The sequence below is a fragment of the Podarcis raffonei genome, chromosome 1 (genome assembly GCF_027172205.1).
Source record: "Podarcis raffonei isolate rPodRaf1 chromosome 1, rPodRaf1.pri, whole genome shotgun sequence".
Taxonomy (NCBI): domain Eukaryota; kingdom Metazoa; phylum Chordata; class Lepidosauria; order Squamata; family Lacertidae; genus Podarcis; species Podarcis raffonei.
The window spans coordinates 75,450,348-75,469,395 of NC_070602.1; the positions used below are offsets into that span (position 1 = coordinate 75,450,348).

The 19,048-nt window shown below is 40.1% G+C and overlaps 1 protein-coding gene across 1 annotated transcript in view; it reads right to left on the reverse strand.

Annotated features, from left to right (window-relative positions):
- Window positions 1-541: 541 nt before the first annotated feature.
- Window positions 542-19,048, reverse strand: part of LOC128398254 (mucin-5B-like) — a 63,888-nt gene continuing 45,381 nt past the window's right edge. The window contains exons 34-51 of the mRNA XM_053363062.1: window positions 18,438-18,606; window positions 17,625-17,872; window positions 16,891-17,074; window positions 16,050-16,281; window positions 15,127-15,305; window positions 14,334-14,403; window positions 12,603-12,703; window positions 11,639-11,670; window positions 10,197-10,374; window positions 8,952-9,056; window positions 8,149-8,192; window positions 7,440-7,688; window positions 5,661-5,783; window positions 5,360-5,455; window positions 4,034-4,162; window positions 3,434-3,485; window positions 2,748-2,859; window positions 542-1,219 (exon numbers count right to left, since the gene is read on the reverse strand). Coding sequence (XP_053219037.1) covers window positions 1,045-1,219; window positions 2,748-2,859; window positions 3,434-3,485; window positions 4,034-4,162; window positions 5,360-5,455; window positions 5,661-5,783; window positions 7,440-7,688; window positions 8,149-8,192; window positions 8,952-9,056; window positions 10,197-10,374; window positions 11,639-11,670; window positions 12,603-12,703; window positions 14,334-14,403; window positions 15,127-15,305; window positions 16,050-16,281; window positions 16,891-17,074; window positions 17,625-17,872; window positions 18,438-18,606 — 2,478 coding nt within the window. The 3' untranslated portion in view covers window positions 542-1,044. The remainder of the gene's footprint in view (window positions 1,220-2,747; window positions 2,860-3,433; window positions 3,486-4,033; window positions 4,163-5,359; window positions 5,456-5,660; window positions 5,784-7,439; window positions 7,689-8,148; window positions 8,193-8,951; window positions 9,057-10,196; window positions 10,375-11,638; window positions 11,671-12,602; window positions 12,704-14,333; window positions 14,404-15,126; window positions 15,306-16,049; window positions 16,282-16,890; window positions 17,075-17,624; window positions 17,873-18,437; window positions 18,607-19,048) is intronic.

A 19,048-nucleotide genomic window follows, 5' to 3' on the forward strand; every position in this document is an offset into this window, starting at 1 on the left:
AATGAGAAATGCAGGTTAGGGAGATTGTAGTTCTATGGCTTATGTTTAGAAAACAGCTCAAGAGATTGGTTTGGAGCTCAGTAGCATAGGAGAGGAAGGTTTGAGGATGGTCTGTACTGAATTTGGTGTATATACTGAATTTACTGAAATGATAAATTTCTTACTTTGAATGAAATAGGATTGAACTGATGGTATAAAAATTCCAATCATTAATCATTTATTATTTCAGTTTTATAACCTGCCCTTCTTCCGCAAAGGGAGCCCAGGATGGCTCGAGAAAAAAATGGCATAAAAACAATTGTAAAACAACATTGTAATGTAATGATAATCTTCAAATGCTGCTTAAAATAAAGAAGATTTAGCTATTGCTTTGCACTTTGCAACTGGGTAGAAGAAACATCCATACAAAGCCCAAAAGCATCCTGAGAGACTACAGCTGGGCCCCATCCTTTTTGGTGTCCCAAACAACAGAATCATAGCCCTGTGTGGTGTGACTTAAGGGATGTCAATGCCCAGTGAATGAAATCGGCAGATGTCAAAGTTGAAACATGCTTAATTTTTTTATTAATCTTAAGAAACAAGAGTGAAAAGGAAAGCAGTTTTATCTTTGTCAAAGTCACATGCCTGCTGACACTATACAAAACACTCCTTCTGTAGCAAAGGTTGCTCAGTAATTTAAAAGATAGTTGCCAAAAAATAAACAGCATTGCACAGAAAATTTGAAGCAGAAGTTTAGTTTTCTACAGTACAATGTTATACATTTCTATCATTTTATTATATTTATAGGGATCCTTGGAGGGTTTTCTAAATGCACTTGTTTTTGCAAATAGCTAGCCAAAATGACCAAAAATGATCATGCAGGAAATAGAACATTAATTTGGTTAGGCAGCTGACCAAGAAAAAGGCTACTATTGACCTTTTCAGGGACATAGTGAGAGACATGAAGTAGCATTTAGATGGCGACTGGTTTTAGCTGCTTTGGAACATGTTGGGTTCTTTTTCCCGTGACGAATGCAAATTCACTACTTTTTCCTCTTCCTGTAGCTAAATTTTGGATTGTGGAATGCACGCAGTCATGCACTGACACTCATCCACGTAGATGTAGTCATAGTCAATGCTTCTGCCATCCTGGCATGTCAAGGTCACCTTTCTCCTATGGCTCTTGAGCTCCTGGCAGCAGGTACACTCACGTTGCATTGCATTTGCCTCACTGGAATACCTGTCCAAGTGAAATATATTAGATTAGAAGTTTTCCTGAAAATGTGACTCTGCCACATTTAGCAGTCTAGGCTGACTGCTAGATCTCACTATTCCCAGCTTAGATTTACCAAATCCCAATGATTGGATTTAAGAGCAGGAGGTTTTTGCCTATCAAAACAGGCTTAGGTAAAGTGCTGATTTTAAAGAAATGTATTTGCTTTCAAAGCTTCTATCTATAGTTTTTGTTTCATGAGCAATTTGGTCCTCAACATGCTACCAAATCAGGGGAGGAACCAAAGCAACATGAGGAGTGGAGGAGTGGGGATGCAAAAGGCTACGTCTACATAAAACACTTTCCTTTCACGTGATTCAAGTTTTACTTCCAAACCCAGAATATGGGAAAGGAAACAGACCTGGGGAAATAAAAGTGTGTTATGGATTGGGATTGCCCCTCCAATATTCCTGTAGGAACACACCAATGTTCCTACACATAGATTGAAGAATTTGTGCACAGATCAGGATTCTCTAGTTCTGCCACATGGGTAGATGGAAAATCAGGGTACCAAGTACATGGAAACAATATACTTTGTGAGTCTGGGTGTTTGAAATTAATGCACCTGAATGCTGCAGTTTTTAAATTGGAATAGTGATCCAACCCACTTACAACTTGTCTGTTGTTTAATAAGAATGATTAAAATACTGTTGTATATTCATTTTGCTTCTAATATTTTGAATAAAGCACACTAAAATTAGTACAGTTTGCCCAAAATGTAAAAATAATAAAAATAAAGAATACAACAACATTTCTCCTGTATATAGTTTTGTAAAGTGAAGAATCAGGATGACAGTCTTTTATTCAATGATTGGCAGTTAATAGACAGGAAATGATCACATGTACAACATTTCACGTTCCAGCTCTGGTGAAGATTACTTCTGAATCTGGGACTAAACCAAATTCAGCATCCTGTTGTGCAATGGACTTTCACCTGTGCAAATGGGGCTTCCCCTTCCTCTGCCCCCACTCCAGTCTCCTGTGCACTCCTAAAGTCTGTTCCAGAGGGCTTGGGGGCCCTAAAGAACAAATTTGAGGGGGTACAGGGAGGAGGAGAGGAAGGGGAAGTCCTGTTGCATCCACTGCTGTGACGCTGGATTTCTCCCCTGGTTTTTTTTATATTAGGGACACAATGCAATTTTGAGAGCCCAAGCAGCAAGCTGAAGGGAAATAATGGCACTGATAGATGCCACATACATACACTCCATACATTTAAAGCAAATTTTCATCCCAAAAAACAATCCTGGGGTTGGTTTATATTCCCCTCCCAGAGCTACTATTTCCAGCACCCTTAACAAACTAGGGTTCTGTGTACATTGCCATAATGACAGAATGTAATCAGCGTACTGGTGTATTCACATACAAGAGCTGAGAGTGCTCCTGCTTCAAAATGCATATGAAGTTCACTGTGAGGACCTTTGTAATTTTCTGCTTGGTATGACTTGAATATCCCAAAATGAAGTGGATAAATGGATAGGACATTTTTGTCACTTACTTTGAAGAGCTTGGACAAGCCCCTTCACAGTAGGTCAGTTCCACAACTTCAGAAGATATGCATTCACTCTGACGTATAAGAGTTTGGTTCTTGTGAACCTTGCAGTCATTCGCTGAAAGAAAAAGAGGTGTGTGTGGGGGGAATCAATAAATATCATGTCATAATGTTCACTGATGTGGATTTCTACCTCTGGCTACAGATGAGCTACAGAACAAAAGAGTCATATAGACATATGGCATCAAAGGGTAGGCTTAATTTAGGTCTTTAGTAATAGATAGCACTCTGCTAAATGCTATTTATAGACAGTTTCTTGTAGGTAGGTCTGTTTTTCAAAGCAACCATAGTTTGCTACTTGCCTGCTGTACTGCTTCCCTCAGGCATCTGATTGGCTACTGTGAGAAAAGGCTGCGGGACTAGATAGGCCATAAGCTTGATCCAACAGACTCATCTTATGTTCTTATGAAGACTCAGTGCAAAACAAGACTTTCAGCAAAAATAAGTAGGACAAACTACAGCTGCAGGTTTTAGAAGAGGCTTCTCTCCATCTCAAACAATATAAGAAGGTTAGATAATAGGAGATGGTTGTTAATCTAAATAGAGTTAAGCTGGACCTAGGCACAGTATTGTTCAGTCATTTGTTGTAAAATGCCCTAGTAATCAACAAGGTAAGCAAAAACTTCACTTACTTTTAGGTTTACATGTTTCACAGCAGCCATCAGGAGTCAGTTCAAGTTCATGCTATAGAACAGGAAAAGAAGGTTGTGGTGGTTGTTGTTTTAAAAAACAAAACACTGCTGCTGCATGCAAAAGTGGGAACTTTCTAGTACAGTGGTACCTCGGGTTAAGTACTTAATTCGTTCCGGAGGTCTGTTCTTAACCTGAAACTGTTCTTAACCTGAAGCACCACTTTAGCTAATGGGACCTCCCGCTGCTGCCGTGCCACTGCTGCACGATTTCTGTTCTCATCCTGAAGCAAAGTTCTTAACCCGAGGTAATATTTCTGGGTTAGCGGAGTCTGTAACCTGAAGCGTATGTAACCTGAAGCGTATGTAACCCGAGGTACCACTGTACTGGATTTGCACAGTGCCCTTACAGACCCCCCAAGTGTCCCTATATCCATTGTCCAGGATAAGTCTGACAAACAAGTATTGTTTATTATTTTAAAACTGGTGACAGTGATTGCACATGATATCTTACTCAAAAACGTCTTGAGAACTTATTGTCTGAGCTTTAACATAATTAGAGCAGAAATTATTATAAATTAAGAAAAGAAAAAGAAAACTTACAGATTCACACTCCTCTGGATGAATGATGGGACATTTCCTTTTAGATTGGACCAGAATGAATGTATCATTCATTTGCTCACATTCGTAGTAGCTGCAGTTATTTCCTCCTGGTGGCCAAATATCACCAGGCTGTTGTCATGAATAAAACACAGCATTATTCGTTTTGTTTTCAAGTTTTAGCATACCAAATATACTTTAAAATTAGCTAGATTGCCACTGCCCACAATCACATCTCATTGGTTCAGGACATGTCACAATTTATTCTAACCCTCATTTTCCATAGCAACTCTGTAGTTATAATCCTAAACACGCTTGTTGGAAATTGGTATTTTTTTCTTAGACGCAGGTAAGTGGGCTTTGGCTTTGCATGTGAGATATATTGCATGTGAGATATATTGCCACATTACCAAGACGACATTTGAACTTGCATCACCTGACATCCAAATCCAATACATCCTTAATATATTTGAATAATGAGAAATAATCAGAACTTAGAGCAGTCAAGGCTGCTTTTAAATGCTACTAAATCAATTCAAAACGTAACATTAATGGTAATGAACAATTCTACCTTGTCCTACTGATTCTAATATTAACTGGGGTAGGGAACCCGCAGTCATTCAGATGTTGCTGAACTACAATTCTGATCATTGCTGACCACTGAGGTTGAAGAGAGTTAGAATCCAACAACATTTGAAGGGCCACAAGTTCCCCACGCCTGATTTAAGCACTAACTCAGGTAGTCTGGCAACTTGGATCTCACTGGACCCAGCTTGACCTCAGTGCTTGATAAACACAAGGCAATTGCATAATCAGGTTTAACTAGCCAGCTTTTTATTTTGTGATTGGGCACCACCTATTTGGGGAGCAACAGATTATTTGCAGGATCAGATTCTTCACCTCCTGCAAGTGACTCCCATTATTTTGGGTGCTAGTTTCTGTGTTTCCTTGTTTGATGTCTCACAGCTCACTAGATCCTTAATCCACAGAACTTTCACATGCCTTCCTTCTGACCACCTAGCTAAATCGTAGATGAGTTCTCAAATATCAGGTAGACAGTTGCGGCCATGAGAGCCATGCTTACAGATACTGAATGACCATTCAAAGCCCCACAGAACTGCCTGTTCAGCTTAGCCTGTTCACATTTCAGTCATTTACTTGGACCCCTCAGTGTTCATTTGTGTATGCAGTGTAGACTTTGCTTCTCTAAATTCATGTGTCTCAATTTGAAAAGAAGGCCAAGAATGAGCAAAAAGTATGCTTGAGAACGCCTACAATCATCAGTGTCAGTTGGGTAAAGAAAGTAGAAGAGTAAGAATACATAGTTACCTGTAGTATCTCAGTGGTTTCATTCATGTTGATTATGCATGCATTCTGGACACACTTTCCACAACACTCCCCAGCTTCTACCTGGTACTCATAACCCTGTTTGGCAGACAGGAAAAGTTAACCATGCATGATATGTGTGGAAGAGGCAGCCACCTGCAATGATTAAGGCTGCAATCCCAACCTCACTTAGTTTGGGAAAAGACCCACTGAATTCAATAGCACTTACTTGTGTACAGACATAAGTTAGAATTGTTCTGTTGGGAAAGAAGCAGTAATAGGGGAACTAAAGATTTGTGCTTACCTCTTGGCAATCCTTATCACATGTAACTGGTTGACATTTTACAAGATTTGTATTGGAGTCTGGGTCCTTTTCAGAGCTGCAGACACATGTTTCACAAGGCTTGCTAGGAACAGGCATTTCAGCCTGGGAAAAGTCAAAGAATAGCAGTTGTATTTATAAACAGAGTGTATAAAGCAACTTTGTGAACCAAATATCAAATTCTTTTAAAAGATTTCTAACATACAAAATGTTTTCAACTCTTGCTATTATTTCACTTTATAAGAACTCAATTAATATTCTAAATAAGCAATCAGGGAACAGAAAAACTATGAATGATAGCAATTTATCCAAGGCCACCAAGTGGGTTCAGAAATGAGCAAATATTTGAAGCCATGTTTCTAAGAATCCAAGATACTTCTGTGGAAACATCCTTGATTTTTAAACTGAGTATTAATTCCTGTTTTATATTGCAGCTGTGTTTGCCATGGTTACACCAATATTATATTTGCATTTTCCTAAGTAAACATGTAAAGTGTAAGAAGAAATATATGTCTAATAGGGTTGCCAGCTTCTTAACCAACCTCAGCTGCTGTGTTTAACAGCCATGTGATCTAGAGAGATAAGAAGGTATAATGTTCATTTGTGAAAAGTTTCAGCTGTTAATTTTCTAAAGTCAAGCTGCTGTTAATTTTTGAAAGTCAAGCTGCTGCACTAGAGCAGGTCAGGTGTTTTTCTAGATATTTGGAAAACCTAACCTAAACTTGCAGTGGCCATTCCTTGGCATGCATCCTTGAGTATTTTGTAATGTGGTTCTGACTTTCACACGTGAGATGTTTACTGTGGGAAATGTTGATAAATATGATTGTGAAGCAGCACACTCATATCATGATTCATGATATATTGTGAGGTCAAAAATTATGAAACAATATCACAATATGGATTTCAAGCCAGTTTTGGATGATATATTTATATATTGCCCAGCCGTACCCAGGATCCACATGACATTATCATCAACATATCAAACTGTATTCCCCCAAACTTTAATTCAGATTTACTTTTTCCAGAGAAACTCTGCTAGGTTAAAAAAAATGTTGCCAATGATCCATTTGCAATATCTCAACAACCCATTTCTAATATTCAGCTCCTGTCTAAATGCATCCCCAAACAACCCATTATTAGAAGGCAGAAAACAGTGGCTTGAGTTGCCCCAATGAATTGCTTTTCATCTGGCAGAAGTATCTGCCCATTGTCAAACATTTTTCACAGTTAATGAAGCAGGTGTCCATTTGAAATGGTCATTTAAAAACTTCCCTGTCTGGACACTTAAGTGTAGGTGGTTTAAATAATTTAGTATGGTTTGCACTTTTACTCAAAAAATGCTTGCTTGGGAAGTCCCCCCTCCCCCACCCTCTGTAGTATTCTAATATGGCCTCAAGTTCAAATTCATAACTTTAAAGTTTACACTTTATTTTGCACCTTCCCCAACCTACTAGAGTGCTCAAAGCGGCTTACGAAGGAACATTTTAAACCGTCAGAAGCATAAAACAGCCAATAAAATGGTACAGTAAGTTGATTTGTTTGGCCCCCTAGTGGCCAAAAGTTGAAAGGGTTTTTTGAGGGGAAAATTGGAACTGAGCCCATTTTGAGGCCTGTGCTCTGGAGAACGGTTCCAAGATGCCACAGGCCAAAAACGGCAAAACCCCCAAATAAAACCGGTTATTGTTCATCTCACTGGCATATATACATTATGCTGGTGATGAAGGCCTACTGCATACATCAGTCTCCCTGAGCGCTGCATACTTTGTAAGCAGAAGTTTGACTGGAAAAATGGCTGCTTTGGGGATGATGCAGCCAACTCAACAGCACAGCAGTCAGTGAAGATTTGCACATGCAAATCATTGCATGGTTTAGGCAGGGAGGTGCAAGCCGTGGCCCTCTAGGTGTTGGGCTCCAACTTCCCCCAGCCCCAGTCAGCATGCCCAATGGCCAGTGAGGGTGACAGGCAAGGATTTTTTTCAGCCGGAACTTGCCAGAACTCTGTTCTAGCACCTCTCAGGTGGGTGCCATTGCCATTTTCCTCCTCTAGAACACCCTCCTCAGGAAAGCTCACCTAGCACTGACTTCAATGTCTTTTTGGTACAAAGCCAAAATAACTTTCTTTTATCTCCCCAGAACCTTATGGTGTTTTATATTATGTGGTTTTAACATCTGTTCTTATTGTTTGGCAGTTCTGCCATTTCACGTTCCTTTTTGGATGTTTTTAGCTACTCTTGAGAACCTGCACAGTTGAAAGGTATAATAAATATGTCTGAAAATCAGTATATATAAAAAAGCATGCTCAAACAGCATTGCTTTGACTTGACAGGTACCCCTTGAAATTAATTTCAAAGTCCGGCTGCTGCTACTGCTGTTGCTACAGTCTCTGCCTACGACTGAAAAGGGAACAATAGAAAAAAAGGATTTTAATCTGTGTACATAGTATATGTAGACATAAAACTCGCATTCTTACCCTGTAAAGTGTTCCATTGACAAGACAGACATCTGGGATTGGTACTGAAAACAGAAACAGACAATTACTTTAAAATATGGTGGGGAAATTATGTTTATAAGGTCCATTCCTGGATCCTCATCCCCCTAGGCTTTCTTCATTTCACCTGCCTAAATTAAGTGGGTGGGGGATCAATTTGATGTTGCTATTGTTTCACAGCTGCGTGTGTATTTATTTATTGCTTAAGGCAATGTATATAGTCCCTCCCACCACACACACACACACACACACACACACACACACACACTTTTACCATCACAACAATCCTGTGAAATGGATTCAGGTGAGAGATAAAGCTGTAAAGCACATTTGAAACATGTTCTTTCCCTCAGGGAATGTTAGGCACTGTGGTTTGTAAAAGGTTGCCAGGAATTTTAACTGCGAGGGGTAAACTACAGTGGCCAGAATTCTTTTGGAGGAAATAATGTGCTTTAAAGGTATTTTGTGTACACAGTGACTGGCCCGAAGTTACTCAATGAGCTTTGCGGCCTAGTGGAATTTTGAAGATGAGTTTCTCCAGCTTTTAGTCTGACACTAGTCCAAGGTGGCTTTGAAGTGTAGTTCATACTGTTTGATGCTGCACTTCAGAATGTGTCTTCAGTTTCTAAAATGTTTTAATGGCAACATTTTTGTTTGTTTGTTTTAAGGAGGGGAGTGTGGAATGCTTCCACTGTACGTAAATTATGTCTGGGTTCAGCCTAACTTGATGTTTTAATCTCTCTCATCTACTTTCTCTCTCTACATGTCAGAATGCTAGCACTTACTACAGGGAAAGCTGACACAGCAGTCTCCTTCAAGCAGGACTGGGGTTGCCTCGTATCCAAGTTCACAAGGTTTCTTTTCGTTGGAGCAGGTAGTAGTATTGCATTCTGTGGAATAATCAGAAAACATAACAGAGCTGAAGAAGCAAGTCTAGCACCCCAGCCTTAAATGTTTAGACCAGCAAATATTCCTGTGGTGCTAGGACAATAATCCTATTCAGTATCATGACTGGTGGGTGAGAGTGTACTGGGGTGGGGTAGGTATGCACAAGGAAGACCAGCATGGCTCCCTCCATCAGCCAGAGAAAAAACAGCTGAAGGAGGTTTGACACATACATACCCACTCACCGCCCAACACGTCACACGCTAGTATTGTAGAGCTGAAGGACAGCATACTCCAGGGCATTAAAAGCTGCTAGCAGTTTACTCCCCTTGCCTCCCAAGCTGGCCATTGTGGCAAGTGGGAGACCTAGCCAATCCCCACCCATCCACCATCCACAATAAGCTTGTTTCACCCCTCCAGGCTAAAAAGAACAGTAAGATCCAAGGTCTGAGTATGCCTCCCCCCCCCCCCCCCGCCCACTGCTTCCTTTCCCTCTCATGCCAGGTCTGTTATATGTCAAGACCTAGGGCAGGGACTGTCTTATTACTGATCATTGTAAGTTTTGCTGCAAGCCTTTTTCTGGCTAACAGGTGGACTAAAAATGCATTAAATAAATAAATACATTTCAGAATTGACTTAGCTTGCCTTCAGATCATATTGTAAAGGAGGGAAAGGAGACTAGCAAATCTCCTGTTTCTGACAAGTCCTCCAGTCCTAAGCAGATTTCTGTCAAAAATTCCTACTAAGGTTGAAGGACATACTGCCAAGTTAATGTATGTAGGATTGCAGGTTAATTGTAGTAAAGCTCTTTTGACTATATGGTGAGCAAAGCAAAGCATCCAAACCCAGAGATTTAACTCTTTATCTGCCTGTCAGTCCCCATATGACAAGAGAAAATGGTTTGTTTGTTTTTTGTATTTTTTACAGATTCCTCTGTGTGGTTATTTACTATAGAGATAATTAAGTTGGGATAGAATTGTGCAACTGATATTACCTGCCAACATGTAACGCTGTCTGGATGTCTGTTAATTTCCCCCTCAACCAAAGCAACAGTAACCATAATAGCACAAATTGTTTCATCAACAGAGGGCAGAATTGGATTGATTGGCATTGGCTATCAATAAATAATACATGCAAATACGTACTGCATTGAAGTTCTGGACAGCATGGGTCTTTTGGTGTCAGCACAGGGACAGGCACAAACCCTTCTTTCTCACATTTGGGTGGTTCCGATGACACACAGGTCTGTGGCTTGCACTGGACGCTCTCAGTCAATGGGTCACAAATACACTCTTGACAGTTGCTCTTCCATGAGGAGCCAGGCTATATGAAAAAGAAAGCAAATCAGTTAACACTGTATGGCAGCAATGAAACCTATCATCATCTGCTTCCTTGTCAATTATTAGACCTTAAGCTTTCTTTAGAAGGGGCACCTAGTTGATCTTAAGTTTCCTGTAATATCAAACTTACGGTAACTGTGCAATAAGCTTTGGACCAGAGCCATAAAATACAACTTGAAGGTGCTTCTTAAGGATTGTTTCCACCACCCCACAAATGGCCATAAAAAGACTTCCTTAAATTATAAGATACAGAAAGTTATGCTGAACCAGGTTAAATTTCCTTCTAGGCTGTTTCAGGGAGATGCACATATATAGCATTGGTTCTATATGTGCCTTAGGCATGGTCTTCTGAGTCCTCTGAAAGTCTTGTTGGTCTTCTTCTGAAACCCAAGCAAAGTACTTACGATGGAGACCACAACCTCTACCAGCTGCTATTTTAATTTCCATCACTTCCATGCAAAGTCTTTCTTTGAGATCACAAAGTGTTGCATTAGATGTTAGTCCTACTCAGAATAGACCCATTGAAATTGATGGACATGACTAAGTTTGGCCCATTAATATTAGTGTGTCTAATCTGATGTTTCAAAGGCTTCAGGGGACAACTGGTGTACCTCTCAATCCAAAGGGGGCTGGAAAATGTGCTGTACAATCCATCTGACAGCTATAGAGCCCAGGAGAGGCTGGTATTTCAGACTATGTCTGCTTCTCCTTCAGAAGCACTTCTATGTTTCTGACCAGCTCACTATTTCTGCATGTTGATAATAATTATCTGGATCTACTGGTACATGCCAGTTATGCATACCAAAACTACAAATCTACAAAGCTACAAAGCTACAAAGAAAAGTTTCAATGACTTCTATTGCTTTCTTTTGGTTATTCTCCAACACACACACACACACACACACACACACACACACACACACACACGGTGTATAACAATAGCAAGAAACTAAATAAAATAAAATATTGTGAATTCTCTCCCTCCCCACATGACTTTACCCTCCCTCCTAAAATCTGAAATGATCTCCGACTCCTACTACAATATAAAATGATGCCCTTGTCTGGTAAAGCAGAAGTTTAGCACTAATAATAACAGTTTGCCGCCTTGTGAATGTATGTGCAGGGGTGCAGGGTATTGCAGTCATAGTGGGTCCAATTATTAGTCCCTTGCCAGTTCTGGATGATTCTCTATGTTGCCTGTGTATAGGCAACGGTCTAGGCATAATCTTTCCAAGTGAAATACTCACTGGTTTGGGCAATCCGTCTGGTCCCACGCAGCCTGGAAATAAATAAAGGCATAAGAATTCATACAGATCCCTTATATTCCATAAACATGTAAACTGCCTTAACTTTAACACAAGTTTCCTGTAGCCATTATTATGCAGCTTTTCCCAGCTAAGTAACCAGTTTATACAGAGAATTTCACCACATGCTGAATTTTTACAGGATTCTTCCTGGGTTGTTCTTTAAAAACATACCTCCATGCAGTATAATAAAAATACAGGCATAACAATACTGTATTAACCACATAGTAGTAAAACTTAATTTCATCACATGGAACGGAGCATTTATGTGTAACCACAGAAGGAAATGGATGCTGAGGATGCCATAGCATCCTGCTATTCTTCACCACTTGTGGCATGCCCCTTGCAGGTCAGCTGCTCATTTTGAGTTTACAGACATAATTTGAAATTACAGAAAGACATGCAAATGTTAGAAAAAGCTAAAGTTACCCTTGTGTTATTTAGGCCCTAATTATACACATGCACACACCTCTAAGCAGATAAGTAGAGGATTGCCCTTCCACATACCACCTCTAATGATCTTCATAAGCTGTTTATTAGGGGCAACAGACCAGAAATAAACCATACAGGACAAGTGTAGCATAGTAACAGCAGCTTAGAAAATAAAAACTAGCAAATATACAAAATAGCAAATAGCTTCAGGTAAGCCCTGGAAATAATCCTTCCAGCTTTAGGTGGTTAACTGACTTCTTATTGTCACAGCCACCAACAGAAATTTGACTGCTGTCTTTAAAACTTGTGGGATTTTATCTCCCAGCAAATGTTTAACATGGAATTGAGTTGACCTTCCTGGTAATTTGGCCAGTAAAGGGCCAATCATTTGCTGATGAACTCCAATACCTTTAATTATGCATCTGCTTTTGGTTTAAATTGACATAATTAGCCGATCAGGAATAGAGAAACTTACCACATGTTTTGACACAGATATCCGTGTATGTATTGAAGAGGATTTTGTCCTCTGGGCAGAAGCATCCTTCAGCAACATGCTCACTTGTATCTTTGGTTGGTCTGCAAGGAAAAGAAGAGCAGATAATATTATTTCCAGTTCTGTAATCAAACAGTTTAATAGCTTCAATGCTCACCTTCGTAAAAACACTATTTTTCTAAGGGATTACAGTATTTAAATGCAAAAGAAAATTGGCGCTTTCCTAAGAAGTAAATAAATACTGGAGCCATTCACTATAGATGGCATAATAAGAGACAACAGGTTAATTGCAACAGTTTATGTTAAGAGTAAGAATTGTGTGTTGGGAATCTGGTCAGCACAATTATTTGCATGTCTACTCAGAAATAAGTTTTTCAGGTCAATGGCACTTACTCTCAAGTAAGTGTGCATATGGTTGCAGATTAACAGCACACACTGAACCACTCAGGTCAAAAGTGCTGTAGGCTGAATCTGGCCTATGGGCTGTCACTTCTCCACCCCCAATTTAAACCAGTGAAAGCTAGTCTGCCAGGCCACTGTGCTCAAGCTGCAAACACTACACTAGAAGGAAGAAATCTTTGAAAGGATCTTTCTTAATCTATTTACAGTGGTACTTCGGGTTACATACGCTTCAGGTTACAGACTCCGCTAACCCAGAAATAGTAACTCGGGTTAAGGATAAGAACAGAAATCATGCTCCGGCGGCGCGGCAGCAGCAGGAGGCCCCATTAGCTAAAGTGGTGCTTCAGGTTAAGAACGGTTTCAGGTTAAGAACAGACCTCTGGAACAAATTAAGTACTTAACCCAAGGTACCACTGTACAATGCTATCCAATTTTACTATGCATGGGATCAGGGTTGAAACTGAATCCCTTTTTTGAGCTAAGAACAAGGTAATGCGGAATAGTTATCCTGGCTTTAAACTCTTTTCACCTGCTCTGCTTTACTTAATTTGGGACGGACCCCACCTTTTAACACCCTTGACTTAAGGTAACCAAGCTTAATAGAGAGAATTAAAGCTAGAATAACTATTCAACATTACCATGATTTATGGTATCAGGTAAGCATGCTAATCCATTTATGTGGCCTATACAGTATTTGTACTCTTGCCTCATTAATTTGTGCAGAGTACAAGCAAGTATGTGATTCCAGGGTAGACGTGTTTAGCACCAAACATTAGAATTACCATGCCCTGGATTAGCCATAGGGATAGGGCCTGGAGAACCTGAAAAGGTTTATGGTGCCCTGGAGGACTGACTGGATCTTGAAAACATCCTTGTAAAATGAGTAGAGTTGAAAGACCAAGGCAGGGACTTCTGTGGTGGGAACTGCTCAGGCTCTGGCAGGTTTAAAGTATCTACCAGCAAAGAATGCAGTTTAACCAGGGTTAAAAACCTGAAGCTGGCAATCATAATTATTTGGGGAGGAATTGACATGGAATTAATGACCATATAAATAGATAATGCATTTTTAAAAACAAATTCTATTAATTAATGCAACATTCCCCTAATAATTAACACATCAACTATCCGCTGCTGCCATACTTGGGATGATACTAACTAATTAAAGATCTTCATATAAAGATCCTGATATGACCTTTATACATTCACCATTTTCTAGCAAGTCATATACATATTTCATATTTGTCTCTTATTCAAAGATACAAAAGTGCAGCCATTAGCATTCAGAGAGCTAATTATTTAGTTAATACATACCCATCATCACAGGTGACAGGGTGAATGGGGCCACATGCATTGTACACCTTGTCTTTGGGGCAGTGGTATGCTGTATATAAGAGAATAACATGTGTCATTAAAAAGCAGAATGACTCCAACATGAGGCAGAACTATGTATTACATGTTATCATCTTATGTTTTTCCCATTAGCTTTTTAAAAAATCACATAAAGCATCTATGGTTGGCATCAGATTGAATGAAGGAGTGGCGTTTGCCAAGGCAAGGCACACCCACACCCAGAGGACTGTCGTAAGCCCCAGTGCATGCTCAATCCTGACCAACAAATGGAAATATCCATAGCTGAGAACATGGATTCAATACAGACATCCACAGATGGATTCTAATCCAGTGGAGAAAACCTGTTGGTGGAAAGAGAGGGAGGCAACGTTTGCCAATTCCCCCATCCTCTTGCAGTGCCACCTCCCATGTTGATCTGGAGGATCCTCCAACCCTCTGGAGTAGTTTCAGAGGTTGCAATGGGCTTCAGGGAGATGGAGCAATTAGCAAAAGTCAACTTCCCTTCCCTTCTGGATTCAATCCACTATGAAGTGCAGAAGCTGAAATCTTAATTCTTGTGAAAAAAAGACAAAGACTGAGGGAAACAAACATGCAACTGCAGTTAGAACATGCTATTGTTCAGTTTGCATTGATTACTATTCATCTGCTGACACCGTTTTGAATGGTTGATTGATTGGTTCACTCAGCTATTATTGCTCTACGATAAATTGCTGCTCACTTTAGGATAAGCGAAAATACGTTGTCTTCCACTTACGGCATTTTCCTAGCGTCATGTTCCTCCAGTCAGTACAAACCCCTTTAGCTATGCAGAGGGAAGCATATATCTCCAAATTGTAGCAAGGCACAGAATCATTGGAAGACTGACAGGCTTCAAGGAGGCAGTCTTCATAGTATATTCTGGGAGGCAGAACCTTATGGCATTCTTCAAAGACACTTCAAATACAAAAGAATACATGGTTGAACTATGGCTCATAAATATTGCAATGTCCCCTTGCTACCCCATTTTCAGTATGAAACTGCGACTGAAAGGATAATATTCTTAGCAAATATGTACAGTACATTTCACAATGATATCAATTCTAGAAAGATCAGCTTTGTATTACTATGGAAGTAAAAATCCTACAGTGTTGCAATGTTATAGCTCTTTATGGTATATAAGGTAGCCGAGCTGCCTTGAAGATACTAAAACAATGCCATGCTTATTGTTGGATGGATCTTATGTTCTTTGTATACTGTGTTAGTTTTATGATGTTAGCCACCCTGAGCCTGGCTCCGGCTGGGGAGGGCGGGGTACAAATATTATTATTATTATTATTATTATTATTATTATTATTATTATCTGTGAAATATAAGAACAATAAAGGAAAAGGGTGTTATCTATCCCTAGAAAACATTCCTGATGTCCTAGCAGTAGATAAAAACATAAGAATATAAGGTGAAAAGCTCTGCTGGAGCAGACCAAAGCTTTATCTTTCTAGTCCTGTGGTCAACCAGTGGCTTATGTCCTGCCCACAAGCTGGACAGATGAGGTCATGTGCACAATGTCTTGGTGATGATTTTATGTTCCTATGTGTTCATCAGAAGTGGGTTTTTTTAAAAAAATAACATTGTCAAAGCGATAGCTTGCTCTGCAGGATCTAACAGCCGAAGCATTGATAAAGGCTGTGTTGAACTTACTCGCTCACAATCAGCTCACACAGAGGAGATGGAGTGGTGCAGGGTGTTGGTGCTGGTGTTGTCGTTCTTGGCTCATGCGGTGTTGTTGTCGGAGGTGATGTTGTTGGTACTCCATAGCAATGGGGCTTGTTTTTATCGTAGGTCTTCCAGTAGCTGGCCATTTCTGAGCAAGAGGAAGCTTCATGGCCGTTGGGGAGGCGGCAGTCATCTGTCTTGTCATTTGAACATACCCCTAGGAGGGAGAAAGGGTCGCATCGTAAGTGTGCTGAATATGCAGTATACATTAGTGTCACTCTGAATGACATTGAAATAACGAAGCGGACTTCCTAATTGAAAAAGCCATTGTTGCTATCATAAAGTGTACCTTATATGCATATTCTGTTTCCTACTCTTCAGTATGGATATATTAGTCAAACCTAGGCTTCCTCAACCTCAGCTCTCCAGATGTTTTGAGACTACAATTCCCATCACCCCTGACCACTGGTCCTGCTAGCTAGGGATCATGGGAGTTGTAGGCCAAAAACATCTGGAGGGCCAAGGTTGAGGAAGCCTGGTCAAACCATAGGTCCACTAAGCCCAATTAGGTCTACTCTGATGGGCAGCAGTTCTTTCTTCATCCCAAGAACTTTCAGATGTAGATACCAGGAACTGGACCTGGGATGGTCTAACACCACACACATGTGTTCGGCCATGGAGCTGTGGCCCCTCCCCCCAATGGTTAATTTTTCTTTATTGCTTTTCTAATGCTCCACATCTTCCTATGCAAAGAAATTTGTTTTGAAGGAACAACATTGTGAAAAAGGATTTGAATGGTTGGGGATGTTTTGATCCCTTTACTTACCACATTGCCCCTCTGTGTTATGCTGAAATAGGTCAAAGGGGAGTTTTATTGAGAAAGTGAGCCCGTTGAAAGATATAAAAGCTTGGAGTGCAGGGATTTCGACACTCATGACAGTTCCAGTACTGGTGACAGAAATACCATATTTGGTGAAATCTCCATTGACCGGCTCATGGTTGAAAAAAATCTGAAACAGCAGCACAAAAGAGGCAAAAGAATATAAATCTGGAGGATTCAGAGTCTTCCAGAGCACTTGAGGGCAATCAGTCCTGGCCATGCTGATATTTCCTAGCTGCCTGTTTGTATACTACTTTTAATACTGCAATGATGATTTTACTGTGTTATTGTATTTAATTAAAAACAGTAAGCCATAGTTTTTAACTGAAAACACACACACACACACACACACACACACATGCATATATATGTGTGTGTGCGCATATGTCATTGATTCTATAACCATTAACTGGAAGTAAAGTGCATTAAACTCAGTGGGGGCTTTCTTCTGAGTAGTCATTATAGAGATGCACAGTTTGAGGAACAGCATCTCAATCCTAAACATAATCTACATCATGGGATTAAGTAGCATTCCTCAAACAGGCACTTTGCCATGATTGTTATGTAAATTTTACAACCCATTAGCTGGTTTATAAATGTCATTTTGACATTTTTGTTTTGGTAAAAAATAATTATTGTAGGAAGCTGACACAGTTTGAGAAATCTGTGGCACACAGTACCTTGTTAATTCTCACTCCTTCATGCACTTCGCTGCTTAGCACAACTTCCATTGAGTTGTAATTTACAATGATGGCTCTGGAACAGGGCTGATTGTTAGTGACATCACAGAAATAATTGTCAAGCAAAACACTGAGGTTTCCATGTATATTCACAATCTCTTTCACCAAGATGTAAGTGCAGTTGTCATAGAAAGTGTAATAAGTGCCATCAAATGTCAGATAGTTAGCATCCCAACCAGTGCAAATACCTGTAACAGAAATCAAAAGATCAAATAAGGTTCACCTGGAGTGTAGTCTTGAGCGAACCAGAGTAACCAAAGTAAATATACACTGTGAAATCATTGGTTATTATGCTGTTGCTTGTATTAACTTTGATGGCCTAGGTCCTAGTTTGGTACACCAATTAGAAAGTGGGAATAATAAGAGAATTCTAGGAGAGCAATGTTGATGGTGCAGATTTTGTGGTGAAACAACTGCCATAGCCAGAGTCCTGATGACTAGTGACAGCCAGGACAGGAATTGGTTGAATCACAGCATTTTCTCCCTTACTCCTTTCCATTGAAATATGAAAAGCCACCCATTGACTTTTTTAGGAGTATGCTAGAGAAACAAGAGGTTTAGGCTTCTGCAAATCCATAGCCTTCCCTGAAAGACCCTCAAAAGTCTCACCTCCCTCAATAAATGGAATTGCAACTGCATGACATTACACCCCCTGAGCTTTGTATGATACAGTCCTGTAAGTTAAATATCTTAATCTCTCATTCCATATCATAAAGATATATGTACTTTTTCTGAATGCTCAGTTATACTTACATTCACATTCATAGCGTTCGACACAGCCATCCTTATCTACTATTTTTATCGGTGGGAGTCCACTCACACATACTGTCTTCTCTACAGGTGGTTGCGGCTTCAGAACTATTTTGTTGTTTCCTTCACAAGTTGCCACAGTGCAGTTGTTAAACATCCAAGTTTCATTGGTCTAGAGGGAAACCAGAGAGAAAATATTCTACAAGTGTCATACTCTTAGAAAGACACCATCTCCACTACCAAGGGTTCTTGTCCTACTGGAAGAGGAAAACCCATCTGGAGGCAAAATGGGGTGTTAGGGGGAGAGGCTGTTTCTCAATGGTAGAGCACATGGTGTGCATGCAAAAGGTCCCATGTTTAATCCTTAGCAACTCCAGATAGCCCCAGGGAAGACTCCTATATGAAACCCTGAGGAGTCATTAGCAGTCAACAAGGACAAGAGTGAGATAGATAGACCCATAGTCTGCCTTGGTATAAGCCAGCTTGCTATGTTTTAGAAAAGTGAGGCAAACAAGAACATTCGGAATGGACTTGAGATTTCTCCATATATGACTCTGTGGCAGGGGTAGGCAACCTGTAGCCTACCCAAAGTTGTTGGATTCCAGTTCCCACCA